Here is a 24,042-nt window from a genome sequence, read left to right as displayed (position 1 = left end):
ACCTGATGCATTGGGGTTGTATATGTTAATCATACTCAAATCAACTTTTTAGTTGAACTCAAAATTGACTCTGAATACCAAAATGTGCATCTTCCTTAGTAAAGAGCTAGTATGACAGTAACTAGTCTGTAGCTAAACTTCGATTAACGAATTCTTTCTGAATACCGCCCGGAATGTCTAGGAATCGAACCCTGTACAGTTATAGATGAACATTTAATAAACAGGAACGACACTAGAACATGATTGTACAGTTATATTTGGACACAAGCAAGGGACAAAAATCCAGGGCAGTTATACTATCTAATAGTTACTGTTTTACCTATACTGTATATATTTCTTAAAAAATGTCTAATGCATAGTTAGTACAACTTGTATAATGCCTTGTTATTCATTGCACAGCAACACAATATATCTAAAGGGCCACTACAAGTGTTAAGTCGATTATCGAATACTGGAACGAAAATTTTGCGTTTAGTTCATTCACTTTTGACTAACACAAGTCCGAGGAAAAATCACGGGCGGGCGTTTTAGAGATGTTAGTACGAAGATTAAATATTTTCCACGTTTCTAAACTTTAATGTCAGTACGTAACGTTGGGAACATACATGTACCTTAGCTTTGACATAAACCTTTAATAAACTGCCAAATACATATTATTGTACGAAAAATAACATAAATGTAGGGAGGTTACTTTAAATGCTTGAAACAGGCTTTTGCGAGGAGTGGGGGAAAGTTTCCACTGGCATGAAAGTACGAAGAATAAGAAATGACGCTTGTGGGTAGCTTGGTAAATAAAAACATTCACTATATGCTTCTCCGTACGTAAGAATGCTTTTCATTGACACGTATTTCTTAATATTTTATCTACGTTAGTTTACTTAGTAATCTGCACTTCCTAGTTTTCATTCTACGTTAATATGTTTAACACTGCAGTGGTCGCGCGTTCTACTATTGTAGAACAGGTGTTTTATTTTTAGAATCCTGAGCAATTGACAACACGCTCGACCTTAAGCGGTTATGTACCTTTCTCCGAAAGCCTTCTGTACATTCGAGTCAATTTTCAGCGCTTGTTCTTGCACCTGCTCAGATTTGTTCCATGATTTCATAAGTCTTCTACTATTGTAGATCGCGCGACTATTGGCGTACAAGTTTGTTTCGTATTAATGATTTATTTCGTTTTACATTTTCACGTTATTTTTGTGGATTACGTGTTTGTAATATATGAAATGTCAGTGTATGACAGAGAACAAGTGGGTCTTTAGTTAGTAGAGGCAGAAAGTGACTGTGAAAGTGCATTTGGGATTGAAGGCATTTAGGACCTCGAGGAAGATTTTGATGAAAAGTTGAGTGCAGTGATACCGAAGATGTACGAGCAATATACCGGAAGAAAAAGAAGAAAACATACCAGTACAAGCCAGTATTGATGTCATGGATCTTGCTGCACCACCTTCTTTCGATACTCTTGAGTTTTATATCGGTAGAGAGAAGAACGTAGAACCTTCTCGCTGGTGTGTAGATCACATAATGCCAAGAAATCCACGAACTCGCAATTTCAATATAACACTAGCTTTTCATAGGCTTGGCCCACAAGGCAACTTTTTTATCCCTAATCGATGATGAATTGAGGAAAAACGTAGCTGGTGTTAATGCCCTTAATATATTTAGAGCAAATAAGAATAATGAGGGTGTCAGACGAAAGAATTTCCCCATGTTCTAGGTTTTGGTCTAGGTTTATAAAACCAGCAATAAGCCAACATTTAGCCGTGGAATCCTTGCCAAACGAGCTTCGACGTAGAGGAAGTCTTCTGGTTGGCTTCAGTGAAGGTGTTCCATTACCACAAGACGGAGATTCTGGGTTTGTAAAATGTGTCCTTTGTTGCCATTCTCGCAACAAGTCAACAAGTAAAAACTTTTGGAAAATGCCAGAGATTTGTGTGCCCAGACCAGCAGAAAATCGTGTGTGACGATTGCTTGGAGTAGGCAGTCATTCAAAAAGAGTACATCAAATCATTCTACCTGTACGATGTATAATAAAAAACATTTATGCTGTTATATGAACACTTATACCGAAACACTTGCTCGATTTTCAGTTCAACATTGCCATATATTAAATACGATATACCAAATGTTTATTTCTGTAAATGCTCTTGTATTAATCAAGCAAAATAATTTTAAAATATTTTAAAACGTGTGTAATACTATAACTAACATACCCAAGACCTAATATCGCTAAAAATCATATCGCTATAGAAAAATACTGATGTTCTACAATAGTAGAACGCGCGACCACTCATGTAAAGGTGGAGGGCGCGACCAACGCAGTGTTAATAAAGTTACTTGAGTGATATTTACGATTTTGAATGAATAGATTTTAATATAATTAATACATTATTTCCTTGCTAATTCTTAACACTCATTTATAATTCCTAATATTACTTTGTATTTTTTAAACTTTGTTTCTACAATGTATTTAATACGTTACTAATTACTTCTGGATACCAAGAACGGAAGTGTAACGGGAATTTGCAATTCTGTTGTATGCATTTACGATTTGCATCTACAATACTCGTTTTCGATCTTAGTATCTTAACAAGTGTATTTATTTATTTCATATGGGTTTCATTTCATTTTATTGTCATCCATAAGTCATACATGAAACTCGATAGAAGACGAGCGTATGAATCGTATACGATATAAAATAAGACACAAAGAAATACTACATACTAAAAAGCAATAACCCTATGGTGTTATATGAAACAAGATTACACTATACAATCTACAAGCTGCATTTAGCAGACAGGAATTCATTTACTGAATGAAAACCATTGTCCAATAAATACTTCTTTGTAACTGATTTAAATACACTCATAGATTCAATGTTATGAATATCTTTACGGAGGTTATTATATAAGGTTAGACGAAGGTATATGGGACTGTTTTGAAACGATCTTGTATGGTGATTTTTTTATACGGAAATTTTACCTATATCTAGTAGCGAAAATTCCCTTTATTTTCAAATAATGTATTAAGATTTTGGTGCGTGAAAATTAATAACTGTAATACATAAAGACATCGCAGCGGTAATATTCATAGTCTTATAAAACGTGTTTTTTATGGTTCGTTTGGTTTCACATTTGCTAATACTCAGAACTTTTTTTTCTTTTTTAATGGGGAAAATTAATTTTCTTCTTTAATCATTTCCCCAAAAGATAATACTGTGTATTAACAAAGATTAAATGATACCAAAATAAATGCTTCTACAGTTATTTATATCCAAAATATTTTAAATATCATTCAAGGTATAGAAAATTTATTAATTTTTTTGTGCTCACAACATTATGTGTGCTTTCATTTTACCTATATAATGAGAATACTTGTATCATCTTCTATAAGATTGATTCCGTGACGTCTGCATAAACGTTAGCAATCTGTAATGATTCCGTGAATGGAATATATTCCTCTCCTCTCACATATGATGTATATCATATTAGAAAGTTCGTACTTAATTTTGAATTAGCTCAAAAATATGGCGAAAGCAGTCATAATTCTTATGTCGATACCCAGGCGCTCATTTTATTGTATAATACATTGGCTTTTTGTTGATTACTTTCGTGTCAGAAAGTCTGATGCGCTCTATGTTGTTAGCAGAGATAATATGTGAGGTATTGCACGACGAAGATTTCTTCTTACACCGTATTATAAGTTGTCTTTAGTTAAACATGCTATTTTATCATATCTCGTATTGGGAAGTATTATCCTTCTTGCTCTAATTGGGGCTAAATAAAGAATAACCCATTTTATCACAAGTTGGTGTAACTATCTTACTTTCATCCTTGATCTAACTGCCGACTTCACTCTTATGTACAGGATCTCTTATCTTATACTCTCGCCCACGGAGCTAATTTTCCATAGCAGCGCACTAGCCAACAATGAGTTTACAACTACAATTGTTGAAAGGGATTACAATCAGGCAATCAGAAGGCATAGAAGGTTCTAGTTCTTCTATCTACAATGCACCATGATAACATTATATTGGAGGAAAAGAATACATTTCTATAATGTATTTGTTACGATAATAATTACTTTTGGATACCAATTACGGAAGTTTAAGAGGAATTTGTGATGCTGCTGTATGCATTTATGATTTGCATCTACAACATTCGTTTCCGATTTTAGTATTTTAAGAAGAAGTGTTTTTAATTTTTTCTTTCATGTCAGTTTATTGTCATCAATAAGTCATACATAAAGCTCGAAAGAAAAATTAGCAATAATAAATGGATCGATAGTAAGATTGCCCTTTGATTCGATTTCTATGCTTTCTTTAATTAATCGTTCTTTAGTATTAGATTTATCTTGAAATGAAATGAAATGAAATCTTTGAGTTTTACGTCCCACGCCTATGCCGGTTAGGCTAATGGAGACGGTGATTATGAGTGATCAATGAAATGTTGGAATGAAGATAGTGGGAGGAAACGGGAGAACCCCGAGAAAAACCACGCACACGGTGTTTGTCCACCACAAAGTTCACTTGGCGGGGGCTGGGATCGAACCCGGGACCCCAAGCACCAGAGGTGAACGCTCTACCACTGAGCCACCGCGGCCCCGTAGATTTATCTTGTACTATACTCCATAATGTGGCGGTAAGTCTTTTTATATATTATATAGCACTCTGTCATTTACTTGTTAACTCGCCTCTCTTATACACTAAATTTGTAGACCCTAACATCTTACTAGAAACTTTCATCGCAGGAGTTATCCAATATTTTTTTTTTTTTTATTGGAATAGGGTGAAGTCAAGTAGTTACTGCTTCATTGAAGTAACCAATGTATGTGTAATGGAAAAGGTTTCAAGCATCATTTATCGATTACGTGGTATATATTTCCTCCCAGGTTACATTAGTTGATAGGTGTATTATTCAAAGTTAACTTCCGATAAGCCACGCTCCGCCAATTGAATGTACTAATGTATAGAATAAAAAGATGAGTTGAACGAACCTAAACTAAACTTATCTAACCTAATGATAAGTCATCAGTATCATGTTGAAAAGGTTTTGCCGTAAACGGATTCGAGTTCACTCGGTTCGGGTTTAGAATTGTCAACTGGCCGGTTTTTCACAGGCTTGGCCGAAAAGATTGCTGTTATTTTGATTAAAGCGGGTGACCGGTACAAATTCCTTACCAATCCCTCTATGATCGGCTTTTTCAAATTTGTATCTAGATCGAAGTATAGAATTAAAAGTAACTCATTCTGTAAATCCGAAATTGTTACCTTCACAATCTATCAACGAATAATATATTTTGTTCATCTGTTCAAATAATTTTAAAAAGACGACAAGCGCTTTATCACGGAAAACTTTTAAAATTACCTGTAAGGAATTTTATACATTTATTGAAAGTGGGAAAGGAATTCTTGTAGCAATTTCTTGTTGTTTATGTATAAATTTAAAGAACAATTTCATTTTCGAAATCCAATATTGTCACGTAAACATCAGTGTACTTTTGTTCATATATTTCGATAATTTTAAAGAAGTGGCAATTACTGGTAAGTACAATAAAATGATCATGTCGATTTCAATTTCTTATTATAGCACTATAGCCCAAAGTATCTATTAGGCCTAAGCTTATAGTGAATGCACTAAAGATATAAAGAATAAAGGTGCTAATGCAATTTGTTCACGGTAGTACATTTCCTTCCACCGGACGAGTCCGAACAGACATACTTCAGAATCAGACCTGTAACATAAGGAATTTTGTAGGGGTGTCGTTTTTAATGTTCCAGAGTTGGCAACCGTATTCGGGTTCTATCAAATAGAACATTTATAGGTAAAATACGATGTGAAAAGTTTTTCGTGAACGAATGGAAATGTTAATATAAGCAATTATTGTCAGTGCACAGCATATTGAAATGAATTTTGAGTCTTAGTGAAAGTATTGTATGTGTAATTTTCCACTATCTTCATTTATCCGTATACCCACCGTCGCGGACGCACCTCCTGCTCTCTACGGACGCACCCCCTCGCTCCCGTTTGGGATCCGCTGCTGCACTCATGTCCTGACTCAGGTTAGATACCATCCATATTTTTTTTGTGGCTGCCTAGCACAAGTAGTAGGGTTTACTGGTTTAAACCAAGGGAATATGTTTTCTGCCAACCGTGAGAAGTAGTAATAGAGCTCATTTAGTGCACCTTCTGTTATAAGACAGACAAACGTCTAACCTTACCTGACAATATAGGAAGTATGTCTCGCAATTTGGTAAAACCGTCTGCTCGAGTAATGCCATGAATTCTATGTGATTATATGTCATAGCCTTTGTGCTGTAGTAGAGTAAGTCCAATATTTGCAGGCTGAAAAACGTGAAATTTTTGTCATTTATAAGGAAATTCATTGTCGTTACCTTAGAAACTGTTCATTGTGAATTTCTCGGTGCACATTAAATTTAGCAAACCTTCAATGTTTTGCCTCTGAACAATGCGCCCGGGAATATATCATATAAACTAGAGGGCATAAACAAACTAATCTGCTAGGTTGCTACTAAAAAACACGAATGCTTTTTAACCGATTCAAAACAGGAGTGCAGCATGGGGGCTCAAGTGGCAGCAAGGGCGTGCGCTTCTAAGGAGTACGCTCGCAAGCGATGGTGTGTCTGCTTACAGAAACTTGTTAAAATTAGTACATTTATCGTGTTTAGTTTTCCATCAATACACTATGACTAAAACATCTGTCGGCAACTTTGTGTCCTCGACAAAAGTATCTTTCACTGCCATATTTTGCCAATAACATTTCACACCATCAGCACAATGTTCACATTCGTAAATGTAACTTCCTCCATTTCTTTATTTTCAATTCCTTCCTCCCTTTGCTACAGTTTTTGCTCCATTTAAGAATCCGTGCCGCTCAATAAAACGCAATAAATATTTTTTTTCACAAAGTGTTATAAAATGTACAATCGATATGTGATATCCGTCACATGCAGCTACCACCTTTGAATGCTTAATGTGTGACGTGAGCATGTCTCCATTGAAAGTATAATCAACAACATACAGATCTTAACATTTGAAAACACCACATTATATTTCTTGTATTGGCACAAATTTTTTGGGAAAAAATAATTTCTCCTCTTAAATTTTACGTATTTTCACATTTCTGGAGTAATTCTCCTCCCTTAACGCTCGAGAAGTTGCGCTCCCGATGTAACGCAAGTAGTCGCTCGAGTGATCGCATGATCATAATGTGTTGGAGATATCGTTTTAAATTTTTTTCTTTTATTAGAAAGGTAATTTCGTATGTTTTTGACTAGGAGGGGATAAAATATTTATTATTATAATTAGTTTTACAATAATAACTTTTAAAGAAACCTACAAATAGACATCTACTGTTTTTTTTAATTCTTACTTGGAAAAAATATCTTTTTCTTAGTTACATATCTCATTAGATAGATAACTTAACATTGGTTTTATTAAAAATTAGAATTCTTATGATGTTCTTTTGTTTGTGTAACGAAATACAACATTTATTTCTTTATAATAATATATTTGGAAGTCAACTCTTTTGTTCATCTAAAATTAGAAATTATATAGTAAATTGATACAATAAATACTATATAAACATAATAAAACTAACCTTCAGAATATTTTACATTCAATTAGAGCTAACTCGTTGTCAAGCGGTTAGCATACGCGCCTTTGGCGTGGAAATTCCTGGTCGATTCCCGGTGGGAGTTCATGTAGTTCGAATTCCACATTAAGCAGTAGATCCACGTTCCATATAGCCACGATGCTGAAAGGAATACTAAATTGAAGTCAAATTTACATTGAATTATTTTACGGTCCTGTTATTTTGAAACTGCACCTATACAACACAACATTGAATTATTTTAGGTTATCTTCAATTTTACATTGTTTTACACTTCGTGATCGCTTATTTCGGACTCTGCTGCTCTGACAACATTCACGGAATCGGTGGTAATTTCTGGGTTGAAGGTCTTCAAACTCACTTCCAGATTCCTCACTTTCATGTTCGCTCACTTCTGCATTATCTTTTGTTATTTATTTATTTTTTTTTTTTCAGACAAAGCTTCCACGAAATCATCTTGGCTGATTTATCTGAATAGTCCTTTCCTAATATTTCCCTCTGTTCTTTTAAGCTGTTCATTTCTAGTATCATTTTTTGCCACTTCGTATAAGTTTGTTAACTCTGTCGAACTCTCTTCTGTACATTAAAAATATTTAAAGGTTAAAACTTCTCCAAAGCAAAAGTCACATGCGGAGCGAAGCACTGGGGAAAGAAAACTATACACGTTTAGTCGCGCGCGGTGGAAAGCACCACAGAGTCACTAAACAATCACAAGTAGTAAAACTAAACAACGGATAACGGAGTGATTGAACAGGAATGTTCGGGAGAATGAGGGATTAGATTAGCTGGACGATGGAGTCTTTCTGAAATAGGGTGAACACGCGATAAAAAATAATTTCGCTGCAGCGATTTTGACCGCGGCGCGACTACTAGAAGTTTAAACTGTTGTCATTAGACTGAATGTGAATACGATATACGGCAACATCGTTTAGAAAAGAGAAAAATGTACATTTTCGTAGTGATAATGTCAAATAAAGTGGGCTTGTTTTGTTTTCTTTCTTTTAGAACGGATCAGCAGAGTACAACAGAAATAATGAAATAATACGTAGATCTAAAGCTCCACCAGTTGGAGAAGAGGATCGAACTTTTAAGAGTCTGCACGACATGACATATCAGTTTACTATATTTGCTTCTTGTCCGTTTAAAAAGTATTACTGCATTATCTACATTCATTTTTTACTAGGGAGGCTTGTGAGAGTGAATTTCTGTAGTAAGCGAATGTCAAGTACGGATCGAAAGGTGAGGCAAAATTGGGCGAGAATGGAGCGCAGCTAAAAGATCTTAGGTGCGCATCATATTTGCTATCACTTGCTACACGCCTTGTCTGATTTTTACACAGTTTCGGATGGTCACTGCTTGCAGTTTATGACAGATTTACATTACTTGCTTTTATATCTATAAATTGCGTTTAGTAATGTGCCCTAATGATCATTCGGCTTTGGTAAAGGAGTTCCCTGGCCTTTTTGGAATTTCCAATTTTTGAGGTGAATTTTGGACTTTCTATATCTGACACAATGGTTTATTTTACTACGTACGATCTCACGCGAAGAATTTAGTTGTCTTCTAGTATTTACTGCTCTGACAGGCAAGAATACCTTATTTAATGAAGTCATCTATGTGTACTGTAACATAAAATACCGTTGAGGAATTAAACCTGTGAAATTTTACATCAGATCCTTGTAACCAAAGCTAATGAATTTAGTTTGAACTACTCAGGCATACATAGCTTTTTCACATATGTACATATATTGAAGCTTTAAAGTAGAGGAAACACCTGAAGACATATTTTTTTTAAATTTCCTTTCCATTATATGTTGTGTGTATGAAAAATAAATATTACTATATTGATTAGAGAAATTTCCTTTTTGTGTGTGTGAGAAATCATGTATGTTTAAAATACTTTTTTTTTCTCCGTCAGGTTTTTAATGGAAAATTGAGAAGACGATGCTGGGAAAGAATATTGAGCACACAATAAACGAACTACTTAAATTTCATTCATAATGTATCATAGAAAAATTTCCTCCATTCAATGTGTGTCGAATTATAAAATTTATTATTTACGTTAATATCATGATGAGTGATGATTTGAAGATGGAAAGTAAAGAATGCTCCATTGAATCTCAGTTGCTCTGTGATGTGGAATCAGTTTATATCAAAGAAGAGCCACGAGAAGAAAATGAGTTAGGATCTATTGGAGACAAAGAAACGATATTACCATTAATCAAAACTGAACATAATACTACTTATGATGGCATAGGTAGTGCTTCGATTTCCAACGTAGAAGTACCTGGGATGAAGTCAGATTTTTCGACGAACGACAACGTTAGATATCTTAATATTTTTGACAACGAATTGAAGATAGAAGAAAGTGATGTGCGAAAGACATCATGTAAGACATCGACAAATGAAACAATACAATGCAATAATGAACGGAATTCATACGAATTGGAAATTAGCAAGTGAGATATTCTCTTATTTTTTATATAGTATTTTTCATAAGGTATTTAATGCTTCTTAAACATTTATTTAATTTTGATTGAATATGTATTTAACATAAAATCATTATATATCAGAATTGTCGCAAGTACCAGAAATAAACCCGTTATTAGAGTCTCTTTGCTTGGCCAGCCAATGTTGAAAATTAAATTTCTGATGCTAGTTTTCACCGTCGATTACTAACCTTGTTTTATTTTAGCAGCGATCCTCTCCAGCCATGAAATATTTCTCTTTATTAAGAAAAAAATATTGCCGCATTTCCATTTGTTAAATCATTGTCTCAACTACCTACAAAGTAACTTGTACGGGAAAATTCACGATACGAAGAAACGGGAAACAAACCCAAAAAATCGAAGAAATGGCCTGCATACCAGGTAGAGACATTGGTTTAACCTTATAAATAATACTACCCTCTCTATTACAAACAGAGGGAACGACGGTGGCCCAGTGCTGAAGCACTTACTTCTGGGACGCGGGCTCCCTGGTTCGATCCCCGACAAAGTAAGTTTGTAGTGCACAGTATCCTGTCCATGTGTTTCCTCTAGAAACTACTGTTTCCTTCCACATTTTCATTCCAGCAATTCTTTCAGCAGCACTTGTTTTAATCAAGGCCTACCTTACTCTACGGACATAACTGTGGGACGTTAAACTATAGATTCCATGTCTTTTCTATTACAAACAAAATACTTAAGTTCTCATTTCTTAGGTTCAAGGATGTTCTGTCTTTTTTATACCTATCAAACTTTGTCATGGTTTAGCTATCACCACCACAGGCAGAGCCACAAACAGTTTGGACATTTAGAATCACTACGAGTGGGAAAACTATAAAGTTTAGTACGGGCTGAAAGACAACATTTATTATGAATATAAACAGCAGCTGATACATCATGATTAATTTGTACAAATAATGAAATTTAGGGCACTCTTTGTGAAGTGAGCCATAAGGATAAATAACTTCACACTCAATACGTAGATATTACGTAAGAAGTTGACTTACTGTACATTATTCCGTGTAATGAAGCCAACTCAAAGACACCATACCTCAAAACGGGACTAGTTTTTATTTTTATTATTATTATTTTTTTCTCAAAGGTTAAAGAGTGGGTTGACTAGATCAACATGCAGTCAAAAATGGATGGAGAATATAAGTTCATTATAGCATGACAAAACTATTTGCGAATATTTCTTCAATGATGACGTAAAATATTAGCCTTGGGAATGGCGTAAATTCTTATACGCATTTTCGACTTCTGGTTGTCATTCTGCACTCGAATCCGATGAGAGATGTATGTTCGCTTATTCTGAAACAAAAGCAATTCATTCTATGTGGCGCGAAGTTAAAATTTTCACGGTAAACTTCACCGACCCAAGGCTATTGACTGGACGAACCAGAACATTAAATATCTCATTTTACGTTCAAATTGTCGGAGGTTTTAAGATTTCTTAAGTTTACGAAATAAATCCTTATGATTCAAAAAATTATTTTATTATATAATAAGCATGTTATTTTAGTATACTGTATAATGATCCAGTTGTTTAAACAGGACAATTTGGAGTATTGCCATATTTTTGTAAGACACCTGTTTCTATTTGTTTTCTATAGTAATGAAGTATTACTCTCAGACAACCAATTCATTGATTCGTTTAACGCTGTTACATAATACTGTACGTATTATTATGTCACCACTTGCGGGAGCTTAATTTGGAATTGATAAATCATGTAGAATAAGCCAGAGGATATGTAGTTAGTAAATGATATCCACATGCGAATAGAAGAATCATTGGTGGATATTGTACGATTCCTCAAAACCACTACCAAACAAGATTGCAAAAATAAAAACGAAAATTGCATTAGGAAGAGTCACATTCTGACCTGATTGTTGAGGATAATAACATAGGAAAGAATGCTTGTTTTAAAAACAGAGAAAAATGTGACATGTTGATGATAAAGGATATTTCTACTAAAGTACGGATATAATATTTAAATCGGTACATAAGTGCAAACCAAAATACCTTCGTGTTGTTCAAAATGTCTTTTCAAACGCTTTTCAATCTTACACATTTCCAATCTCAGTAAGTTGTTCTGGTTGTTCAATGGTAGAATATTCATTTTGATGCATGAAGTCCCTATTTCGATTCCAGTTTGCACCAATTGAACTTTCTGTTGGACAGAGTGTGCCTGGGGTTTCTTAGAGTTCCATCGTTCCTTCCCACTTTCTTCATTTCACTTTTCATCACTTTATTTTAGTTTGTACGACATAACGTGGAGGATGAATCGAAAATTCTTAATTTCATTTTTTCGAGTCTCGAATATAGATATAGGAGTTTAAGCGACGTATTTTACTTAGATTCGTGATTTACGTTAATTTCACGAAAATTTACTGTATGAAAATGTCCATATATTTCAAAGTTAAAACATGTGCGTGGTGTAAAACTGATATATGTATTTTTCCTGTACACTTTATCGGTGATGTCAATTGATATTTCCTACTAGTAATTGTCGTCTTTATAATTTAATTTTTTTCATGACACATGAGTTAATGTAGTGCAAATCTAATTTTTAAGCAAACGGTTAATAATACATTTAATTCGGCGTCACTGCAGTTTGTATCTGAAGTAATAAAATATAGCATATACTGAGAAGCTTCAATAATACAGTAACAAATTTTAAGCCTGCCTACGGAATCGTTTGAAAGTTCATTTGCTTCTTTAATATTGTTTAAAATAAAGCAATATATACTTTTTACTCCTCACGTTGTTCTTTAAATAACAGAAAATAGATGTTTCCATTATTCCTCTTGTATTTCTACTGTGCCATTAACTACAAGGAAGACGCTAAAGGAGTCTGATAAATGTGCATTTAATAAACTAGTAATTTCTAAGCTCATACGGATACTGTTTTAAATAGCCAAACTTCAATCAACTTTAGAAACTGGAAGTGTACTTTTAAGTTACGTTATTTGTTAAACTGTTTCAGTATATCGTATTTTAGATATGTTTATTGCTTCAATACTTCGGTAATCTGTCTTTAAGTTAATTAATTCATATAACTCTATTAAATGATTAATGCTGTTGCATTTGTTGACCTTGGTTGGAACGTTTTTCTTTTCAATCTGAAAAATAATTTTCAAATGCTTTGTTCCGTTTTAAGACCGGCAAAATAAATACGCTATATATTAGGACCATTGGATGATTTAAAAACTGGTGCAAATAACGTAATCATTAAATAGATGGTATATACATACTTTAAGCGAAAGAACTTTGTTAAAATCTAAATTATAAATTGGTTTATTAACATTATTGTAACTGAGTGGTAATACAAATATATATATATATATTTACTGGTACTCAATTACAATAATGTTAATGTGTATCTATGGTACAAATTCTGAGTAACGAAAATAATGAAGAAAGTGATTTAGAGAGATCCTAATAATTTATAAACCATAGTCAGTATTGAAAAAAAGTTTTAAGTTTATACTTAGTCAAACGTTTCATTTAAAACAATTTGACGAATTCTTCATTTTTTGAAACTTGACTAGAATTATTAGCAATTATATTTTTCGCCATTCTTCGTGTCTACAGGATGACGTCCTTTAGCGGTTACAGTACCCAGCGAAGTGAACGATGAAAGCTGCCTGGTACCTTTGGTTAGGTTAAACCGGACATTTGCCTCCAATTATTAAAGCTTCATTTAAAATGACTCATCTGATAATGATTTTACACCTCCGAATAAATGTCCATACTGAGAATCTAACCCGACACCACAATCACCAAAGGTGATAGCGACTGGGATCCATGGGACTCTTGCGTAACTAGAAAGGAGTAATAAAGCTGTTAAAAAAAAACAGGATATATTGCAGTGACTATGATAATGATATATTCATTGCTCGGATATGTTTTAGTTTCAAGACAAAATTTGATATCTTAGCTTTTCGTTTAAAATAATATAAAACGTGGTTCATCGCTTTTCGATTATTGACATAAAAGAAGGTAAAAAGAGAGTTCACTAAGATACCCATACATCGGTATCTTTTCAGTTTAGATACAAAGTTTTGTATTTAGACTCCATTTAATATAATTCAACATATCTTCCGCCGTTACTTGATATTTCACGAAGAGTGAAGAAACTACCTAGAAGAAGTCAGTCTTGCGCTGGGTCTTTTAACTACAATAAAACAGTTAAATTGTTGCGAATGAAACATCTAGATACAAACATTGTTTAATGCTGAATTTAGAGAAATAAAAGAAAGTTAGGAAGAAGAACAATGAGTGATTTGATATTAGTGATTATAATAATATATTCATAACTTTCAATCGTTCAGGTTTTAAGACAAATTTTATGTACACTTTCCGTGTAAAATAATGAACACTCGGTCGGTCGTCTTTTGATAATTGACAGAGTAAATTCTGATGTATGGATATTTTAGCCCACCTTGGGTATCTATGTTATATTTGTTTCAAGTATTTTATTGTTTTATTTTTGTTTAACAATATATACTGTACAATAAAGGCAGGTAATATTAAAGCGTACTGTAATATATCGTTGTAATATTGCTTTCGCGTTCCAATTTTGCAAACTTTCCTGCCAGAAAATATGAAATTAATACAGTTCTATAGAATATAAACAAATTTTCATTTCGCTAACGTAACGTACGTAAAATTAGCCAACCTACATTTACAGAACCAACATAACCTAAGAAAGCGCAACCCAATATAAACTGACATACCAATTTTATCGATGCCGCATATAAGGATGTCTCCAATTGGAAAAAAAATGTTGGGGTAGAATCCGGTGTTAAAAAAATATCATGGGTATCCGAGGGTTAAGGGGTTGATAAATAATAATTAGGAATTTGACGCGTTATAGTTGGATTACACACGATATGGGAACTACTCTTGGCACCAATAAGAGGTGTAAGCTTACCTTGAAACCCTCCGGTACCATCATATAACATGCTGGTAAACCCCCACTTGCTAGTGTATCTGCCTCTTCCAGTAGAATAACTGAAAGACAAGTTTCAGTCCATCCGTGTCTATCTGACAAGGAAAGAACTTATCCAAAAGGAACCTATCCTTTGGGAGAGAAAATACACGTAATTGAAATAGTGTAGGGTTCTTGTATATTCAAGTTGGATATCAATTTGTGCATACACATCTACAGAACGTAAAGAAATATTACGTATTATTTCTTAAAATTTTCCAATTTGTCAAAATACTCTTGAATTACTACGCTATATTGATTGGACGTACAATAAAATCTTAACATGAAATTGTCTTTGCAAGTACATAGTAATGCTAACATTGTCATTGAAACATTTTTTCGCTACTAATTGCTAATTTAATATTGTACGGTTGGCCTATTATTCGAATTATCTTTGTCTATTCAATTTTAATTAAAGCAGATCATTAATTACGTGAGAGACCTAGATGAAATTCATTCTATACGCTTTAAGAAAGTGTGTCCTTCGCTTTATAGTCCCGATTTCTTCAGTGTGTGTGACCAGTGGCAATAAGAGCGGCAAAATATTAAATGCATAACTTTTAGCTGGAAGAGAAAACTGAGAATGAAAATGGAGCTTCAAATTTTTCTCTCTTGTATATCGTATTCACGTGGAGAAAGGTGAGCGTATTCAATAAAACGAAAAATAATTTTTTACCTCTTAATCCAGAGTAACGTACAATTTTTAGAAGTATCGTTAATTCATAATTATAATTTAGAAATAGATTTCCATATTCTTTCTTTTCGTAAAATTACTTTGACATTCAAAGACGTAGATGACACTAGTTTAAATTAGAAAATATCTTTGTCAGTCTATGTGCTGTACAACCTTTAAGTCATATTTCTAACCTTTGTTTAGGAGCGAAGACAACAACCCCAACTGCGTGAGGAATCTATTTTCTTGTATTAAATGTGGTACCTGCTTGGGTGAGCCAAGTAAACCGAGAGAAGAAATGTCAACAAATGTAAATAAGAATTCAAATATATGTAATCATTGCGGAAAATCATACGCTACGGAACACAGCATAAGCTCTTTATTAAAAACTAAGGGCCCACATATATGTAACGAGTGTGGTAAATCCTTTATTCGCAATGTGTTTTTTAAGAGGCACTTGTTAACTCACACAATTAAGGAAGAATTTTCTTGTTCTTTATGTGGTAAATGCTTTACTTTAAAAGGTAATCTGACAAAACACTTATTGCTTCATGCGGGAGAGAAACCATTCTTATGTAGCCAGTGTGGCAAATCATTTACTAAAAAGAGTCATCTTTCAAGACATTTATTTACACATACAGGTGAAAAACAATTTCCTTGTAACTTATGTAGTAAATCTTTCTCTCAAAAAGTTAATTTAATGAAGCATCTAGTAATTCATACATCTGAGAAGGCTTATCCTTGTAACCAGTGCGGTAAATCTTTCAGTAGAAAAGATTACCTTGGAAGACACTTATTAACCCACACTAGTGATAAACCATTTCCTTGTAACTATTGTACTAAATCTTTCAGTAAAAAGGAGTATCTGTCAAGACATTTCTTAACTCACACAGGCTACAAACCGTTTCCATGTAACCACTGTGGTAAATTATTTGCTCGGAAAGATAATCTTAACAAGCATTTGGAATTGCATTCTCAAAACTAGTAGTATTTTCTTTCAAATTGCTTAATTGTTCAGTGGCGATTTTAGTCTTAAATATAATGCATTAAGGACTCAGGTACTGTTTTTTTTTCAACGTACTGCTTAAGTTATCACGGCATAACGCAAAAACTACATGCATTGCAAGATACAAAGGAAGGTATTTCAATGTGCGCTTCTGTTTTAGTATTCTTTTGTACTACGGTTTTAAATGTGTAAGTTATACAGTTTTTAGTAATTCTTGCTACTACGTTATAGAATACAAGAATAAATTCTAATCTAAAGTGGGAAAATATGTGTTCATCAACTGAAAATTTCATTATTATTGTATATAAATAAACAACTATGAAACAAACTGTGTGTGAAATGCTGTAGGAAAAATTATATATCGAATTAATATATTGTGTTCCTGTATCTCTAATAGAGAATTTGTATGACTCAGCAAATAAGATAATAATATTCGAGCAATTGTGTATTAACCTTAAAAAAAAAATTATTTAATGTTATCTGATGTAACTTCTCATCGATTTACATGCATCTAATTTTCGTATTGCACTTTTGACTCCCAGCAATAAATGTTTCAATGAAATGCAAGTGTTATTAAATCCTTTTGGTCTTTAGCCAGACTACGATAGTTTTGTGATTTCCATTTGCAGTAGCTAGTGCCAAGAAAATATTTACATATACACTGTGTAGGTTTGGATGGGGTAATGCCATCTGTTGATACACATTTATTGTTTTCAAAAAAATAAAAATATTTCGGCGATATTCTTGAGTATCAAATACAGAATGACGAAAGATATTCTTTTCCTCACAGGATGCACTTCACAACCCTATGTTGGAGATAATACCAAGCAGGTATCTGTGTGCCTCTATTTTGGAAGTGCAACAAATGCGTCGCATTTAGTGGTGTAGCACGATATTTTGAAAAATTCTAAAACAACTACAATATACAGAGACTTAAATGAGTGTTGAAGCATGATAATGTAATTAACTCTCATAATGGAAACTATTCTTCTGTGCATGACAGTTGAAGTTTGTTCTTTTTATGTTAGAAGAAACATAATGTTTATATATACAAAAAATATTTTAGGTATATTTATAGTTAACATTTTCCTGTCTACCTGTAACGTTGCTACTCATAGCGTAGTAGAATAAATAATGTCGGGCTAAATCTAAACGCCAGCAATCGGTAAGGATTCCGTGAATGGAATATGTTCCTCTTCTCTCACATATGATGCATATCATATCAGGAACTTGCTACTTAATTCTGAATTAGCTAAAACACATAGCGGCAAGTCATAATTCTAATGTCGAGACTCAGGAGCTCATTTTATTGTATACACATTGGCTTTATGTTGATTAATTTCGTGTAAGGTAGTATGATGTGTTTCATGTTGTTAGCAGAGATCATCTGTGAGACATTGCACGACGAGGATCTTTTGTTATAAGTTACCTTTAGCGACACACGTCTTATTTAATCATCTCGCATTGGAAACTGTATAATTTACCAAAAATATTTTAGGTATATTTATAGTTATCACATTTTCCTGTCTACCGGTAACGTTTCTACTCAGCGTAGTAGAATAAATAATGTCGGGCTAAATCTAAACGCCAGCAATCGGTAAGGATTCCGTGAATGGAATATATTCCTCTCCTCTTACATATGATGCATATCATATCAGGAACTTGCTACTTAATTCTGAATTAGCTAAAACACATAGCGGCAAGTCATAATTCTAATGTCGAGATTCAGGAGCTCATTTTATTGTATACACATTGGCTTTATGTTGATTAATTTCGTGTAAGGTAGTATGATGTGCTTCATGTTGTTAGCAGAGATCATCTGTGAGACATTGCACGACGAGGATCTTTTGTTATAAGTTATGTTTAGCGACACACGTCTTATTTAATCATCTCGCATTGGAAACTATTTTCCCTCTAGCTCTAATTGGAGCTAAATAAAAAATAACCCGTTAGCATCTCAAGTTGGCTTAACTATTTTATTTCACCTTAATATAATTGCTGATATCAATAATGTGTCCGGGTATGCTGTCATATACTCTCGCCACTGGCGTTGATTTTCCATAGCACGGCACTGACTAACAATGAGTTTACTGAAAGGGATTACAATCAGGCAATCCGAAGGCAAATAAAGCTGTGGTTCTTTTATTTACAATGCACCATGATAACACTATTGTGGAGGAAAGGATAATAATTCAGAGGAAATTCTAGAGTATAACAATGCCAAAGGAGGTGTAGACTCCTTGGACCAGCTTGTACATGCATATGTCTAAAAAAAGTGAACTAATCGACGATACATGGCTGTGGCGTGGCTGCTTATGTTGTGTGCACAAATACTCATCCCGAGTGGCATGTAGGTGCTCATCATATAAAAAGACTTTTCCTTTGAATGTTGCAGAAAGTCATGTCGTAGATCGTATTCAAAGAAAATCTAAGGGTGTACAAAATACAATTCTCACAACTACTAATTTTAGCAAAGTTTTTGTATGTGTAGTCACTCGGATGTGATTTTCATAGAGTCCAGACAAGCTTTCTGTTTTTAAGAAGTTCACGAAGTTCATTGTCATACCAGACCGGAAACCTGTTCGATTTTGATGCTTTCACCGCCACAAAGTCCTTTATGGCTGAGTGGAGAACAGATGTAAATGAGTCCACAGCGTCGTCAACAGTTCGTACCTCTAACAAACACCAAGGAAACAATTCAATAACCCGGCAGATGTCACCCCATGGGGCTTTCTTCCAAAGAAGTTGTGACCTGCTTTTGAAGGGCTGGTTTGTAGTAGTGGAGGGGAAGAAATTGAAAGAAACATCCAAGGAATCGTGATCCGAGGAAAAAAGATTTCTGCATGGGAAAAAGATGTACGGTGTTTGGGACTTTTAGGCTGAAGCCCACATAAATTGCATGATTTTTTTAAAAAAATCTAATGTTAGTCATTCCTATGCGTATAAGCTGCAAGCCCCCTCCCAAAAGAAGTTAGTGCTTTGTAAAAAAAAAAAAAAAAAAAAAAAAAAACGAAGCCTTTGTGAGTGAAGTCCCTCTCAAACTACTTTTCTGGATCCAACACTGTTCAAATTTATTTTACAACGAAAATCATTCCGGCATCTACCTAAATAGGAAATTTACCTAAAATTAGAGTTAAGGAGGTTCTAGTTGTAATAATGTCCCATCTAAGGGGTTTTACACCGGTGCAAAGTAACCACAAGCAGAGGCTGAAATTGCCTTCTCCCAGTATTACTTTTTATATGACTTTAATATATTTCAATTCCAACTATTGCATCAAAGTCCTATTATACACAGTAGTATTCCACAAAACTGACTTAGCTTTGACAGAAATTCTTGTACGTGATATCTTTAAAATTTTGGCGGCCTTTGCAGTCACTACTTTCCATACCTCTACAACAACGAACCCTTCCGGTAATTAGAACGAATATTGATCGCCAACATTATAGCCAAAATACAGTTAGGTGTTCCACCTTAAGGTAGCAGTTGGAATTTCCTCTTTACTGTTCATGGTTTCGCCGACAGACAACTGTAAATCTCTTCTCATACTTTGTGTAAAATTTGTTTTCCGGTACATAATTTTACACTCTAAATTATGAAACTTATAATTTATATATTATACGTATTATTATATATTATAATATATAATATATATTATACGTATTTATATATTATATGTAATTAAGGTATATATTATACCTTAATTACAAAAAATATATATTCTACATTAGTCGGAACAGTATTTGACAATAGTCATTTTATTTTACGTGTTCTTCACTTAAAATATATACTGGGCCTAATAGACCCCGGTTGCTCATCTAAGTTACAAAATTTTCTTGCTCGGAGAAGTGTTAGTAGAAAAAGTGAGATATCAATTCCCCACTTCCGTTTTCTATTTATGGATAATGTGCAATGTTATTGCAAAATGTGTTGGAAGTTCAGCTTCGCTTGGTGAAGCGGATAATTTAAATGATATATTTTAGTTTTGGTCCCAAAAACGTGCTGAAAAATTACTTACTAGGAACTGTTGTACAATTGAAAATATTAAAACCTCTGAGTACGAAGGCATCTAAATATTTTTTTCTATTCAGAGCAGTTTCATCAATTCACGGGAAGGGAGGCAGAAATTAATTGCAACACGAAGAATATAGGCGAGACTTCAATATCATATTAGAAAAAATGTTATTTTGCGCCAAATTTTACCCTGTTATCTGTCCTGAGAGAGCACTTCCCTAATATAAATGGATCTCAATTAATAGTATATAATGATGGACATGTCTCACAAACCGATAGTTCATGTGAATATCGTAAATTCGAATAATTAGAAATAGTATACTGGTTACTTTTCCTGAAGAGCCTACCTCTTTTCTTATATGGGGCGAGGCCTGTGGCATCTGTCAATTTTCCACACGTGGAACGGTCCAGTGTCCAATCGATACGAAACGAGTTATACTAAATTCTATATAAGAGTAGGTCCAAATACGGAAGGTTCTCAACATTGTTTCATGTTAACACATTTATTTGCCGACAACGTTGTATTCACTGCGTGCTTAATAACTGTAGGGCACAATATTTTGAAATTAAACCTCACAGATTAGACAGAGGTAATTTTAAACCTTCTCCGGGCAAGACAATTTTGTAACAGACTGTCAGGCCTAGTATATATATTAAGTGGAGAACACGTAAAATTCAATGACTATTGTCACATACTGTCCCGAATGATCTACAATATGTATATTTTTTTGTAATTTAAGGTTATTTATTTTAAATTTTAAAAGTTACAGTGTACATTTATGTATATAGAAATAAAGTTATACATGTAGATAGTAGTTTTTCTTCTTTTCAACGCTGTATTTTTTATATCAACTGCAAGTGTTCTTATTCAGATGGAGGAATTTCTTAGTCTCTTTTAAATTTTTTGCATGTTCTGGTTATCCTACTATGTTAGTTGCACACGGATTTACTACAAAAGTCGCAAACTTACTTTTGATTGCGGCCTTTAGTCCACGGACAAATGCGACATCTCTTCCTCTTCATAGTATCCGCCTTTCTTGATAATGATTGTTCTATTTCAGGTGAGATTTGCTTTATAGTTGTGAGAATTGTATTTTTGAGACCCTTAGGTCTTTGGATATGATCTAGCACAAGACATTCTGCAACATTCACAAGGAAAAGTCTTCTTATATTATGAACCCCAACATGCCACTCGGGGTGAGTATCTTTCCACACAACATAAGCAGGCACGCCACAGACATGTAAACAATACATAAAAAAAAAATGAAAAAGGCCGTCGATTAATTTGCTTTTTTGAAATATATACATGTACAAACTGGTCCAAGAAGTCTACACGTCCTTTGGCTTTGTTATACTCTAGAATTTTCTTTGAATTATTAACCTTTCCTCCACAATAGTGTTTTCATGGTGCATTGTAGATAAAAGAACCACAGCTTTATTTGCCTTCGGATTGCCTGATTGTAATCCCTTTCAACAATAGTAGTTGTAAACTAATTGTTAGCCAGTGCTATGCTATGGAAAATCAGCGCCCCCGTACATATGAGTGATGTTGACATACCAGTCACGAAGCCCCATCATGGTTTGCGCTAAAGGTTAAGAAAATTTTTAAAAATAAACACTGTTTTTTCCTTGATTTTTAACACTTTTTATTAATTTTTCTTCCATTTTATATATGTGCCCATGCATTTTCCTAAAATGAGTAACAATATATATGGGAATATTGTGCCCCCTCGCCCACTATTCCCTCTCACGGCACGGCACTGTTATCACAGTAAATATGAAACACACGTTGGCTCATTATTGCTTGCTTATTTAAAGCATTTCTTCGAAGTAAATATATATAGATAATATTAATAATAATACAAACACACTGTTAGGTTATAATAGCCATGTGTTCAATATATTATTATGTGTCCATTTGATCTTATATTTTACAGGAATTGCATTAAAATTATACTTTTAGGACCCTGTTGCCCGGTTACGTCAGGAAAAGGTTTTTATTTATTTATTATTAAATAAAAGATTCATTAGCTTTACCAGCTGGGCATGTTCATGGTTTTAACTTCGACTAAGAATAGAAAAATTAAGATCTTTTTAATGTCATCGAAATATGTATGGTTATTGAGAATTTTTTTTTTATTATTAAATGAAGCTATTGGGCCTGGGAGGCCACGGTTGTCCGTATAACGGTTGAAATTCGCTACTATAGAATGCAAATTCCGGACCCAGTTGCAAATTTATGAGAGCTTCAAATAATAGTTACAGACAGGGACGTTGGAACTTACTTTTAATGAAGAGGAATGCAAGAGTATTTAGTAGTAGACAATAATAGTAACGTTGTCTTCTCTCTCTTTTACAAAATTCCGACGTCACTGTGTAACTATTAATAGCTCTTCTTATGAATTGCTGCTTGTATCTTTTAAACCAAACCTCATCATTACTATTCTAAATATTCCGCTTTAACTTGTCACAAAATTAGAAGCTTTCATGAACAACAGTTTGACGCTAATCAATTTACTTTCGCACAAGAAATGTGTTCCTTCCTCTTAGTGTTTCAAGTAAACGTGAACTTCTCATTAATGACAATTGATTGAAGACACAATGACGTAACAGAAAAGGATACAAATATTCTAGAGGGCGCATTAAATGGAACCCTCTAGCTCCTCCACAGGCACCCTAGAAAATTTAAATAGCAAAGTATTATTTTACATCATTAAAAATATCGAGGAAAACCAACAACTTTTGTAGAAGTACTTTCTAACTTGTGACACTACTCACGAAATTGCCACCATTTAATTGTGACATCTTGCAACTTCATATAGAAACTCTGCTGATTATAAGTCGCATATTGTATACATAAAAGAAAAAAAGAGATAAGAAGATATGTCTTGTTCGTTACAGATTTGGAAATATTCCACAGTAGAGCAAAAATGACGAATGCGCCTAATATATTTTAACTAAGTAACTAATTCTATCGTCTATGAAACCCGAATGTTCAATGCAGCGTTCACAAAAGCTCTACACTGGCTTCTATTCTTAGCCAATTGGATTCAGTTTCTACTTTGTATTCTTACTTCTGCTATATCCTTCTTAATATTGTCCTTTCATCTGGACCAAGGTCTTCCTAATGGCCGTTTTCCAATTGGTCTTCCAGTTAAGACTGAAAGTGTTCCTAACTTCTTCCATCCTGGCGACATATGCTGCCCACTTGAGCCTCCTAGATTTGCTAACCTCAACAA

The 24,042-nt window shown here is 33.8% G+C and overlaps 1 protein-coding gene across 6 annotated transcripts; it reads left to right on the top strand.

The window, feature by feature from the left end:
* The first annotated feature begins 710 nt into the window (after window positions 1-710).
* LOC145677548 (uncharacterized) lies at window positions 711-17,633 on the top strand. 6 transcript variants are annotated; one of them, XM_081748025.1, is made up of 3 exons: window positions 711-818; window positions 9,551-10,091; window positions 15,990-17,633. In XM_081748025.1, the coding sequence occupies exons 2-3, from the start codon at window positions 9,703-9,705 to the stop codon at window positions 16,768-16,770; spliced, it is 1,170 nt and encodes a 389-aa protein (XP_081604151.1). In that variant the 5' UTR covers window positions 711-818; window positions 9,551-9,702; the 3' UTR covers window positions 16,771-17,633. The 6 variants fall into 6 exon arrangements, with proteins under 6 accessions (XP_081604151.1, XP_081604152.1, XP_081604150.1 ...); XM_081748026.1 differs by lacking the exon at window positions 711-818 and adding an exon at window positions 1,093-1,508; XM_081748024.1 differs by lacking the exon at window positions 711-818 and adding an exon at window positions 1,093-1,855.
* The last annotated feature ends 6,409 nt before the right edge of the window (window positions 17,634-24,042 follow it).

This window comes from Thermobia domestica, unplaced genomic scaffold (genome assembly GCF_964235325.1).
Source record: "Thermobia domestica unplaced genomic scaffold, izTheDome1.hap1.1 HAP1_SCAFFOLD_1024, whole genome shotgun sequence".
NCBI classification, from domain to species: Eukaryota; Metazoa; Arthropoda; class Insecta; order Zygentoma; family Lepismatidae; genus Thermobia; species Thermobia domestica.
This window is presented reverse-complemented; position numbering and strand designations above follow the sequence as displayed.

Bases quoted from the DNA above. Each gene is read 5' to 3' on its own strand.
- LOC145677548 (XM_081748025.1), top strand. From the start codon at position 9,703: ATGATGAGTGATGATTTGAAGATGGAAAGTAAAGAATGCTCCATTGAA. The intron at 10,092-15,989 runs GTGAGATATTCT...ACCTTTGTTTAG, and splicing joins TACGAATTGGAAATTAGCAA to GAGCGAAGACAACAACCCCA.